This window comes from Octodon degus, unplaced genomic scaffold (genome assembly GCF_000260255.1).
Source record: "Octodon degus isolate 3935 unplaced genomic scaffold, OctDeg1.0 scaffold00102, whole genome shotgun sequence".
Taxonomy (NCBI): Eukaryota; Metazoa; Chordata; class Mammalia; order Rodentia; family Octodontidae; genus Octodon; species Octodon degus.
In genome coordinates, this window is record NW_004524678.1 from 303851 (window position 1) to 316675 (window position 12825).

At 55.3% G+C, this 12825-nt stretch overlaps 1 protein-coding gene across 4 annotated transcripts in view; it reads right to left on the reverse strand.

Annotated features, from left to right (window-relative positions):
• The window catches only part of Samd4a (sterile alpha motif domain containing 4A), a 221918-nt gene that overhangs the window by 26628 nt on the left and 182465 nt on the right, over positions 1 to 12825 (reverse strand). For 3 of the 4 annotated variants that reach the window (XM_004638735.3, XM_004638734.2, XM_023723711.1), the window contains 2 exons: positions 4958 to 5279; positions 2468 to 2553 (listed from right to left, as the gene is read on the reverse strand). In XM_004638735.3, the coding sequence (XP_004638792.1) occupies positions 2468 to 2553; positions 4958 to 5279 (408 nt within the window). Of the gene's footprint in view, positions 1 to 2467; positions 2554 to 4957; positions 5280 to 10592; positions 10677 to 12825 lie in introns of those variants that run through there. The other variant, XM_023723712.1, reaches the window with a different exon arrangement.

Genomic DNA, 12825 nt, shown 5'->3' on the forward strand with positions numbered 1-12825 from the left:
CCTGGGGAGGGCTTCAATCCCTGCACTCCTCCTGCAACCTGGGTGTGATGCAGGTGACACGAGACACCGCACAAAGCACCGAGTGTACTTACAACACACAACTAGCAATGGTGTCATACACGCTGCTCCTAGGTGCCCCAGCCCACTGCCCTCTGGCGTGCTCTGCGCCCGCTTCTCACACGTGGTGTTTATCGGCGACCTTCAGCCCCAAGAGCAGCACAAAGCAAATGACTTCACAGTCTCAGTATTACAAGAGCGAGCCTGTGTGGAGCCAACCAGGGCAACTGGCTTGCGTTTCCAGGTGACAAGGGAGAAAATGGCTCACGCACGTCACAGATGTCCTTCCAAGGATGTCATAACATGTATGACCTCCCTGTGGTGGCCAGCATGAGAGGGAATGGCTCCACAGACAGACCAGTGGACAGGGCGCCACAGGTACCAGGCTGCATTGAATCAGATTGGGGACCTTAGCTCAGCTCAGCGAGTGAGGTGGCCAGCTTTCCTCTGCAGCTGAGCTGTGGCCAGGCCCAGGGACTTCTGGGAGCTGGCTTCTGTCTCCAGAGCTGTGTTCCTTTCTGGGCGGCTGCTAACGGCCATGGCACCTACCACCTGACAACAGCCCCTCCACTGGCAGCCCTGAGTCAGCTGTGGGCTCTCCAGACACAACCAGCCAGCCAGTTCCACGTCCAGTGTCCCCACGAGGCCCAGACCCACAGTCGGCCTGGGGGAAGACACCACCATGTCTCCTGCAGTGCCTGTGCTGAGGAGAAGGCCCACAAAGCGGGCAAGAACCCACTTCCCACAGACACCTCAGCTGCGAGGAGCGAAAAGCCTGGAGTTTTCATCCAGGAATCCCAGCGGCTGGTCTCAGAGGACACAGGGATGAGGGCTTTCCCGTCCTCCCAGGCCACTCTCAGGGGCAGTACCTTCATCTCTGAGAGGAAGGGAGATTCCTGGTCAGTCAACACCTTTGCCTCGGCCAGCTGTGAAAGGCAGCCCTGTGTGCCTGGCCAGCCTCAGCCAGGAACGAGGCCATGAGGCTCCTCGCCCAGGTGGCTGCATTCTGCCCATGGGCTCTTCTGCTCTTCCGTTCCAGGGCCAAGCACAGACCCCTAACATGAACACAGGTAGCAGACTGCTCACGAGCTCCTTCCTGCCCTCCAGCAAGCAGCTGGTGAGGAACGAGGGCTGCCTTTGGACTGAGTCACTTGGGGCTGCCAGGGAGGCCATGGGGAGACACAGGACCAGGTGTCCAGGGAGCATGTGCAGGTGCCAGGAAGTGAGAAGCCACCTGCAGCCCGTGCTCCGTGCTGGTGTCAACCCCTGGGGCCTGGCCTGTTCAACGGAGGCCCCAGGAGGACCGAGATGACTTGAGGGGTGGTAGCAAATGCGTCGTCCCCCGTATCTGGGCCTGGTACAGACAGCAGGCGTGGGAGGAACTGCAGGTCCCAGGTAGCTCTTCCTGGAGCTGCTCAATAAACACCTCAGTATCTACAGCAGGAAGGGATGGTGGCCTCCCTCTGCAAGCACTGGCCTCTCTCTGTCACCTTGGTGTAGCCCCCACACAGGCAGCATCATGACTGGACCTGTTGGGCTGGACTGGGCCTGCGGGAAGGGGCCTCAGCACTGCCTGAAGTAAATGCACCCACAAGCCCCTCATCGAAGGCTTTGGGGACCCCAAGATGGCACTGGGATGCTCTGGGGCAAGCATTGGCAAGATGACACTTATTTTTTTTTTCAGTGAAAAAGCCAAGACTTTGGAACAGTTGAGTATTTCAGAAGGCAGCTGGTCTGAGCTCTGCACCAGCAGCTGGTCACTGTGCTCACCTCAAGGTGACAAAGTACTTTGGTGACCAGGCACACTCAGGATGACAGCAGAGGGAAGGGGCCCAAGGGAGGTGCATGCCGGTCCACCAGGCCAGGGACAGACCTGTCTCTGTATGTGCCCAAGGAACCCTAGACTGAGGCCCCACCAGCAGCCCAGCTGTGCCCAGCTCTGGGCCGTGCACCGAGGTTTTGCCAGGTACCACCCTGGGCTGCCTTGGTCCTCTTCAAAGGAACACATGGCAAATCTTGTTCTGATAGAACCCATGGATTTTATCAAACTGTTCACAGTTCCTTTTGTGCACGTTCTTCCTGCCATTTCCAGAACTAAAAGACAAAATGTTTCAACACTTGGGGCTAAAAACCCCTGGCAATGCCCAGGACAGGGTGGCAGCGCCATGTGTGAATCCCTTCAGCCTAGAGGGAACCGCTCGGTGGCCCTGCAGTTGCAGTGTCCCCAGGCCCCCAACACTGGAGCTGCGGGTGTGGGACCCCGAGGTAACCTCTAGGTTGGAGGCTGCCACTGGCTGGTTCTGCCCGAGCTCTTATTTGACTGTGGGAGCCCAAGCGGTCACATCACAGAACTCAGGGAAGCGTTGCTAGGCAGGGAGAAAACAGTGCAGTAAAGCCGGTCCCGACTCACCTCGTGGATGAGACACTTGTCTATGAGCTGGAGGTAGGAACTTATGTTCTCCTCATCAGGTCTGGAGACCAAGAGCTGGGTGCACACTGCAGAGGGAGGGGGACGGAGGTTAGAAAATGCAAACCGATGCAAACCTAGGCTGCGTTTCCTCTGAGGACTTTATGGAAGGCCCCGAAAAAGGCCCAGAGACTCCTCCTTCCACTGAAGTCAAGGCGTGGTCACTGCAGGAGCCCTGCCCAGGAGCCTGTGGGGTTCATTCCTGTCATTCCACTCTATATTAAGCCCTGACAGACACCAGAAGAGGAAGAGCTGGAGACGCGAGCTCTGGCTGGACAACAGCTCTTCCAGGGCATCCAAGCCGAACCTGGGCTACTGCAGGTGCGCAGCCCCCACCATTTAATGAAGCAGGCGCATGCCTCCCAGCTGGTGGGGGGTGGCATCTGTGACCCAGGCACGCGGCCAGCGGGGTGCCAGGCTGCCAGGCGTGTAGGCAGCGTGGGAAACCTGATACTCCAACAGTGCAGGGTGACGTGTTCAGAGGGCTGTGCTCATGAATACCTTACCCCCTTGAGGAAAGCTAGGTGTGCAGGAGGACACAGGTGTGGGGTTTGCATGGCCACATGCGGGGCCGCTCTGGCCTCCAGCTCCTACTCCTGGGGTGGTGGTTACAAGGCCCACACAGGTGGGGTCACAAAAGAAGCCAAGTAGGCATCTAGTCTGGTGCCCCAAGCAGACCAAGCGGGGCATCGCATCAGGGCTCCTGCCTTTCCCTAAGAAGGTTCAGAGCCCTCTTCTGTCTCTGGACGAAGGTGGTCAGTACAGCACAGATCGTAACAACAAGAACTCAGAACCACCTGTATGTCCCTTGATGGGGGAGACCCGACCACCTTAACCATGGCTGCCCTGGAAAGGCAGGGTCCACCTTGGGAAGGGCCACTAGCCCATGTTCAGCCAGGTCACCTGTGGGGAGACCAAGGTTCTGCTCTTACCATTCTGTCCCCAGGCAAGCTAGGAGCCCTCTCCTTCCTAGCTGGATCTTTAGGAGTTCAGTCTTGTGCAGAGTTATGGGGTGGAGGGTTTCACCCTATGACTCTGAGGCTCAGATGTCTCCTTCCTTTTCTTTTTTCTTTCCTTCCCTCCCTTTCTTTTCCTTTTCTTTCTTTCCTCTTTCTCTCCTTTTCTTTTCCTTCCTTTCTCTTTCTTTCTTTCTTTTTTTTTTTTCTTTCTTTCTTTCTTTCTGATAAGGTTTTGCTATGCACTTCAGGCTGGCCTTGGACTTATGAGGTAGTCCAGGCTGATCCTGAACTCACAATCCTCCTGCCTCAGCCTCCCAAATGCTGTGATTACAGGCCACATCACCATGCTTTGTTGCCCATTTCTTTTGATGAAAGCTTGATTCTTTAAATGGTCTAGAATACTGGACAAGAAATGTTTGCTTTCCAGATGAAAAGTTACTAGTGCTGTCCATGGGTGTAAAATAACGTAAGATTTCTGGCAAAATACTCCATCAAGCACAATATTCTAGTGTTGGACATTTTCAGGAAGCCAGACATGGGGTGGGCATAGGAGGCAAAGGCCAGGCCAGGCAGCAAGGGCACCGACACCCTGAGGGCCACACAGGTATTGATGGCTGTGAGGTGATTCTCATAGGCTACATGCCTGCTGTCCCCCACTACGGGACATCACTGAGCATGGAGCAGACTCCTGCCACCAGCCAGGCCCTGAAAAGTGGCTGGTGGAGCTGGCAGTGAATGGGGAGCGGAAAGACCCCAGGATGGCTGCAATCCAGTGTGACCTGGGCAGAGAAGGGCTTTGGGAGGATACCGCACACAGTCTGGGATCAGGCAGCTCTACCAGCCTCGGTGAGGACTGTACTGACACTTGGAGGACCAGTGTGCTTGACACAGGCCAAAAAGCAGGTAAAGCAAGGGGAGCTCTCGGCAAGGCTGTCACACTGCAGAGGTACAGGTTGGGCACTGTATGAGCATGTTCCAAAGCAAGAGCCACCAAGCAGCACCACTCAGGTAGGATACCCTTAGGGCTTCCTGTGCGGGAGGAGGGCCCAGGTGGGGACAGTGGGGGAGCAGGCCTGAGGCAGGACGTGTATAGGCTCCTGAGACACCCTTGCATGCTGTCCAGCTGAAGCATGGTGCTGCACACTGGAGTTGCTAAATAACCAGAGCTCCCAGCGCCAGAGTGCTCTGCATGCAGATAGAGCCTACAGGGAAGTTGTGGACACATGGCTGGGTGGGCAGTGGTGCTCCCTCTGACCCCTTACTTGGGACAGGCATCAGTGGCTGGGGAAGGACCCTGTCCTCAGTTTCCTCCACCTACTTGCTCCCCCAGGCCCATCTTGGCCGGGACCTGGGTCCCCCAGTGGAGGGCTCAGAGAGGCTGGAGTGAGTCCCAACCCAAGTGCCCTCCTGCCTGCAAATAAGTGTGTTTACCCCATGCCCAGAGGTGCCCAGCAGTGCCAGGCGGAGAACCCACCTTTCCCCATGACACGTGTGAACTGCCCAGGAAGGTCCCCCTCAGGCAGGGGTGCTACAGCCAGCTCCCCATCACAGCTGCTCAGCTGGTGCGGCTGCAGCCCGCCACTGGCCCCAGCTGTGGCACTGGCCGAGGCGCTGGTAGCCACAGTGCCTGTTGTGTCCTTGCTGTCGGGGCTTGGGTTCTCCGGGCCCAGCAGCGGGGGCTCCCGGCGGCGTGCCTCGGGGGTGGTGCTCGGGGGGCTGTAGGCCTTGATGGGGGTCAGGATCATCTGGTGCAGCTCCTGCAGTGGGGCGCGCAGGCTGCCCCCCTCGATGATGTCCTGTGGGGAGAAGAGACCATGAGGTTGGGGAAGGGCCCGGCTCAGCTGCTCCCTGCCCCCTGTCAAGGCGTCCCCCAGAAAAGCGGCCCCTGGATACTTCTGGTAACATCAGCCCAGCAGAAAACTTGGGAAGTGGATTTGCCTAGTGAGAGCCTAATCACCTGGGACCGCCCCATTGCCTCTCTCTCCCAGAGTCCTATGTTTACAGGTGCCTGCCACCAGGCTCACTGGTAAAAGACACTTCTTAGGTTACATTCACAATAATGGTAACAACCTGGGCTCAGTGCATGGCTGTCTTGCTCCTGCTTTGATCCCAAGAAAGGAACCAGGTCACACACACCTTTGCTCAGCGCAGGGTGGGGATACGGGCACAGGCTCCAGGGCCCAGGTTTGAATTCTGGCCCTGCTATATGACCTTGGGTGAAGGAGTGAACCTCTGTTTCCCTGTGCACAAGGATGACAAGGGTAGCCCCTTGGTCTGGGGCAGCTGTAAAGCTGCAGGTCCCTGCTGGTCATTATGTTCTGTGCTGCTTGGACAGTTTAAGAAGTCTGGTGAGGCTCACGACCTTAAGGGAGGCAGCTGGAGCCTCTGGGGGCGCGCCCTGTGGAGGTCCTTAGAGAGTCCACAGCCTACCTGGAGGAGGGAAAGGTGTTAAGGCAGAAGCTACGAGGCCCTGAGGGGTCCAGGGTGAGTGGCATACAGGAGATCCCAGGGGACCAGGACCTCCAGGGTGCGAGGGCACAGGCTCTGGGGTGGGCGGGGCCCAGCAGGGATGCTCTGGTGGAGCAGAGCTGAGGGGAAGATGGAGTCCACAGCCCAATCTCAGAGGCTGGAATGTTAGAATTTATTCTAAATGAGACTGGGAAGTAGGGGAGTTTTTTTTTTTTAGCAGGGAAGTGAGTTTTAAAGGATAATTCTGGAGGGAATATATTCAATGTAATATTATAGCAGAATGTGTAATTATCTGGGGTGTGATCAAAGTATACCGTGAAATTTAAAACGTGTGTTACAGTAAAAGACACTGCAATGCATTGTCCCCGAAATCCTCCCCTGGCTGCGAACGCCCATCCCACGTGCTCGCCATTTCCTGCAGCAGCTCTGGGGTCCTCTTTCCCGAATTTCTTTCTGAGGTATGATCAAAGCACCAGGGCTGCTGCCGAGCGCCACCCAACAGAAAGGCAGCCTTGTAAAGCATCCATCTGATGCTGCATCCTCCTCCTCCTTATTCGTAGGATCTGGTACCAGGTCACACCTGGCTCTTCCTCAAAAGCAAAGTGTCCCGAAAGGGAAGCATTTTAAATCAACTCAGGACACGGAGGCAGTCAGCACAGTGCAACTAATGACACTCAGGAAAGAGGACGCCAGAGCCACTGCAGATGTGACAAGAGTGGTGGGACAAGTGTGTTTGAAGCAAGGGGAGGGTTCTGGGGGGATTAACAGAAACATATCTTTTACTGTACTACATTTTGCAATTTAAACATTGCCTTTTGGATCACACCTGTATGGACTATATGTACATCTTTATATACTATATGATAAAACTGGATCTTCTACACACACAGTTTGATATACAAGGCCTTACTTATTGGTCAAAAGATGCAAGTTGATTCTGCTAGGAATGACAGGTCTGGACAGGCCAGGGGTTCAGTGGAGCAAGGGTCAGGCTAGGGTCGTCCCTGGCTTGCTGATAGAGCCCTCTGTGGCCCTGTGACACCGCCCCACCCCCTCGCAGGCCCAGGTCTTCCTGGGACAGGAAGGATGCTATCCACTGGGTCTTGATTAATGAAGTAGTCTATCATGGGAGAGCTCTGAATAGCAAGGCCACAATTTTATTTTTATTTTATTTTATTTATGGATTTGGTACAGGGTCTCACTATGCAGCTCAGACTCAGCAATCCTCTTGTTTCAGCCTCCCTAGCACTGGGATTACAGGCATGTACCACCATGCCCAGTTTTGGTGGCCAGCTCAGTGTGGAGCCTGCATGACATGCAGGACTGGGGATCAAACTTGGGTCCTTACACTTGCCAGGCAGGCGCTTAGACCACGGAACTATCTCCCCAGCCAAAGCCATAATTTTAAAAGCTTGATGACACTGAAGAACGAACCATTCCCGGGATCCTGCTTTCCCAGGGATGTTGGGGAACACAGACCCTAGGACAGTGGCTTCCACACCCAAGCCTTTCCTGGGACTCCACCGAGAGGAAATGAGTGGTGCGGCCGTGGGCACGGTGTGCCAGCTCTGAGCGGCAGGGGGTACCAGCAGCCACACCTAGCGCTGGCAGGAGCCTGCGCTGACTGGGGAGGGTCTGCAGTGGAGCCTTTAGCCCAACTGACACGAAGGCTGGATGAAGGGGGTGCAGTTCTAATTAGCCAGCAAAAGTGTCCCAACATGGCCAGAGCCACTGTTCAGCCCACATTACGCAAAGGTCATCTGCAATGTGTGCGTGCGTGTGCACATGCATCTGAGACAGGGTCTCATTGTGGAGTCCAGGCTGGCCTCGAGCTCAATAGGTAGCCCAAGAGAGGCTTGAACTCATGGTGATCCTCCTGCCTCAGCCTCCCCAGTGCTGGGATTACATGTGTGCGCCCCCATACCTAGCTCTCATTTGCCTTTTGGGAGACCGTTGTAGACAGTCTTCTTCCGTCCTGCCAAATGTGGCAGGGGCAGCTCGGCCCAGGGGTGAGGCAGGTAGGCGTCCTTGACTTTGGCCTGTGTCTAGACAGCCCTGCCATACCTCTGGACCCCACTGTGTGTCACCTGAGGCACCCGGCTCCCACCTGTGGTGCCTACCTCACACCAGGCCTGTGCAGCCCGTGTCTGTCGAGGGCAGGAGCTAAGCTGGGGGCACACGTGTCCCTGCCAGGCCATCTCAGCCAGCCACCATCACTGAGGAGGGCAAATGAATGTCGGAGGCCATTACCCACCCCCATCCCAGCACAAGGAGGCTTCTGTCGTTCATGGTGACAGAGGAGACGTGGGTCGTGCTAGGAGCTATTGCCGTCCCCTGGAAGCACACGCAGGCCCTCCGCCCAGATCTGACCTTACTTATTAGTGGAACCACAGACAAAAAAGCAACCACCGATGAAATAAATAATGCCGGATGCTCACTGTGCAGTGGGATTTCCCAGGAGCCAAGCAGAGCGGTTCTGCTTTAGCTTTTTCCCTGTGACTTCCTGCTGCTATCTCCAGAAGACACTTGGGTTCCAGCCAGCTAAGCAGATGCCTCCCCAGGCCAGCATTCACGGGGTGGCACCAGGACCGGCAGGCCTCATTTCCTGCCTCTGCAACATGAACTCCTCAGCTGAGCCTGAGGGCCCAGCCTAAGAAGCAACAGAGGCCCCAGTGGACTCAGCCCAGCCCGTGTGCCTGGCTGCGGGAATTAATTCTCCACATTGAGACGTCTCTATTGATCCTCTGTACCAGAAATATAATCCTACATGAGAAATGCAAAGAGGAGAAATGAAGATGTCTAGTAGCTAACGTGGCCGAGCAAGAGGTTCATGTGAAAGCAGACAGCGGGAATGTGGTCCACGCTTGCCACCCAGACCACTCAGGGAACAGGTAGGAGGGACAGCATCCCCTGGTCCTGCCTGGCCTGGCTTTCTTGGGTCTTGGAGGAAGCTGGTTTGAGGTTTTTCCTTGACCTGTGACCATAACAAGACATTTGGAAAAGAGGGCTCCGGCACAGTGACGGCAGCACGTGGTGTGACATGTCTGTGGCCTCGTGCTTCCCAGCAATAACAGGACTCTTTGGTGACTTAAGCCTGCTTTCTCCCTTCTGCTCTCACTCACCAACAGCTGCCAAGCGCGACCTTGAGCCAGACCAGGGGACACAGAACAAGCAAGTCCTCTTCTTCACCCTAAAATTCTCACCATCCCTGGGACCCCCCCTCCCCCATGTTGCCAGGAGGGAAGCTCTAGGGACAGGAAAGAAGGAATTCAGAAAAAGAGAGGCAGTGAACAGCATGAGGCACAGAAAGGACAGTCAACAGGGGCCCAGATGTGACACTGGAGTGTGTCCTCCCCTCAGAACAGGCAGCTGTCTGGGCTACATTAGGAGGCTGCAGTCGGGCATGGGTGTGTGGACATATGCAAAGCTTTAAAAACGTACAGGGTGCACCGTACTATTATCAGATCTTGGCATGCTGGAAATACTGATTGCTAATGCTGTTTAGTTTAACTCCGGTTCCAGGCCTGTCTCGAGGAGCAGGTCTCGGTGCATCTGAAGCAAAAGCTCAGCCTTCCAGAGCAGCCTGGAAACAGGGTGAATGCACTGGAGCAAGTGAAACTCTCGTGTGTGTGTGCGTGCATGCGTGCGTGCGTGAGAGAGAGAGAGAGAGAGAGAGAGAGAGAGAGAGAGAGACAGAGAGAGACAGAGACAGAGACACTTCACACTTGGGAGAGAGGTGGAAAGAAAGGCCGAGGGGTCGGAGCGCATGCGTGCTGGAAGACCTATGCCACTAATCAGCCTCATCTCCCCTTTCTACCCAACACTTGAGACACCTGATCACACACCGACGGCCTGCTCACGCGACCGCACTCCTGGTTTGTGGCTTTCTGCACCTGTCCCCTTGCTTTGTCCTGAAACCTTCTTCTCATTGTAGTGGCCGTGGCCAACTGGTGGTCAATTCCAGGGGACAGCATTCATGTCTGTGACATGCTGCTGGCACTGGGGAGAGTCCCTGCTTTCCACACTCTTGACCCATGGGTGGGGCTCAGGGCACAGTGCTCATGTCACTGGGTGCGTGTGCCTCTTGCAGCCTGAGTGGCCCTCGGTCCTACCCCTTCACACACCTCCAGGGAGGCCCCACTACCAATTACAGGTGGCCCTGGAGACCGAGTCCTTCAGACCCCGCTGTGTTTTAGATTCCAGACCTATTCTTCTGGTCACTGATATGCCATCCATCCCCTGGTATCCTGCTACCCCTCAAATCCAACCCGTCAGACCAAACTCCCCTTCCCCACCCCAGCAGTCCCTTCTATATTTCTGTCCCCAAATGTCACAATACCCAAGACAAACTTCCTGATGATGCATGGGCACCCAATGACCTCCCTCATCCTCCTCCATCCCTGCTGCCTCTGTCTGGGTTCAAGGCCACCACGGAGGGGCCATCAAGGCCCCTCGATGGCCCCTCGGAGTCTCTAGCAGCAGCATTCCCTCCTCACACCTGCAGGAAGAGTCCATCTCCATCCCCGAAGAGTCCCTGGTGGTGACAGGGATTGTACTGCACAGTGAATCCATTTGCTACCAGATCTGTCTGTTCCAGTGCAGTCCCCAGCGCGCCCCTGGCAGGAACCAGGGTCACTCACTCAGGCGAGGAGGGCAGAGCGAGTCCAAGCAGTCGCTTCGCAAGTGTTCAGTATGGGTGGAAGAGCTGGAGCCCCAGCTGTCTACACCTCCCGCTGATTCTGAACCAGCTGGAGTGGGGTCCCAGGGTCTCCTTAGAAATCTGGCTCCTTTGTGATGTAAGAATGCAAGGGTGTGACAGCGGCATTTCCAACAGCATCATCTGCCCAGCACTGTCTGCCAGTGCCTTGTCTGAGTCTGTCCCTATGTTAGCGTGGGACAATAGGCTCCTCTCTTAAACAGGAGGAGAGGCTGTGACCCTGGGGCTGGGGGGCTCAGTGCTGCCCAGGGTGGCCCAACACCGGACGGGGGGGCTCAAATAAGTTCAACCTGGCCTCCAAACAGGTCTTCCTGTCCCCAAGAGCGCAGTGAACACACCCACGGCTGAGCTCCTCTTGGCCATTCACTGCTGTCACTCACTTGGCGTCTTTACTCCCTCCTACCCTGGGGAACCAGGGAGGAAGCTGCCTGGCTGCCTGGCTCCACACTCACAGGGGCTACAACCGACCCAGCAAGTCAGAGTCTCCCTCTCAGCAGGGCACTGTCCTCAGTAATGGGGGAGGGAGGGAGGGTGAATTCCTGGAGGATGCAACAGGGAGAAGAAAGGGGAAGGTGTTCGTGTGCCCAGGCACTGAGCAATCTACTCCTGGTGCAAAGTGTTTTCTGTAGTTTCTAACTGCCATGGAATAGCTGGCCTTTGGGATGGCTCCCCAAAGGGAATAATTTCTTAGATTAAAAAATGACAACAATCACTGTTAGAGCTACGTGGCAAAGGAGTTACATGAAAAGAAAAAAACCTCAGGCTTGGCTGGAGAGCTCACTCAAGAGTCTGCAGCTCCCTTTAATTAAAATCCACCTTTAATCAACCCTGCTTGCCTGTCCACCCAGAGGTTTTAAAAGAAATTATTCTCTGAATATATATATATATATATATATATATATATATATATATATATATTATCGTTATAGGACACACAGTCAATATAACTTTACATAGTGTATATAAAATCACCCCCCCCTTGTGAATAAGTTAAAATTTACACTCCATTAAAATGTTTGTCTGGGCTGGGGAGATAGCTCTGTGGTCTAAGTGCCTGCCTGGCAAGTGCAAGGACCTGGGTTCGATCCCAAGCACTGCATGCCGTGCCGGCCCCAAGCAGAGCTGACCACAGAAACAGGTTGTGGTGGCGCACACCTGTAATCTCAGCACTAGGGAGGCCGAGACAGGAGGATCACTATGAGTTTGAGCTGCAAAATGAGACCCTGTACCAAATACATGAAAGATTTAAAAATAAATAAATAAAATGTTTGTGTCCACTAAACTTGCTTCACCTTACCTGGCTTGATTTTTGCCCCTTCCCAAAGTTCCACAGAGGGTGACAGAGACATGGTCGCTCCACTCTGAGGCTGCAAAGAGCTTTGGAATCCCCCGCTCCCCTCCCACCACCAGGGTTGGGGACAGAGGCGACACAGGTGTGCGGTGTGCGGGACAGGACTCAGCTCTGCTTTGGCCCTTACACAAAATCATACCGTCACCAAGTCCTAGAAATGACAGTTATTATCAGGATGCCTTCCACATGCAAGGCAAGGGAGAAGCTGTGTGGACAGCAGACAACAGGGAGGGGGCACTGGGCCCCCCCCCCCCCACGGGCACAGCAGGATACTTTCAGCACTTCGCATTGGGCGCACTGGGCGGTGACTCCTCCTCGAGGCAAGGGAACCTGCTCCGCTGCTGCGTTCATCTGAAATTATTCTCCAGACTGGGCTCGGCCTGTCTGCCGATGCTTTTGCTCCTGTTCTGTGGAACTCGGGGTATACCCGTTGGTTCCTGCGCTCAGGGCAGGAGTAGCAGTTACCAAAAGCAGCCCCTCTGTGGGTGGAAGGCAAGAGGGAAGCACCTGGCACGCTCCCTGGTCTGGTTTTTCTCGTGCCATTTTTATTCAACTCTAGGGTAGCTGGTCACGGACAGCCTTTCCCTAGGCAACTGGACACCTCACTTCAAAATCACTTCCTGAGAGCTAGTGAGATAGCTCAACAGGCTAAGCACGTGCTTTGGCAAGTGCAGGGACCTGGGTTCGATCCCCGGTTCTGCAGGGCACCCTGGCCCGGCCCCTGGGGCACAATGAGCTGGCAATGGAGTCTGGGCATGGTGGCGCACGCCTGTAATCCCAGCACTGGGGAGGCTGAAAACAGGAG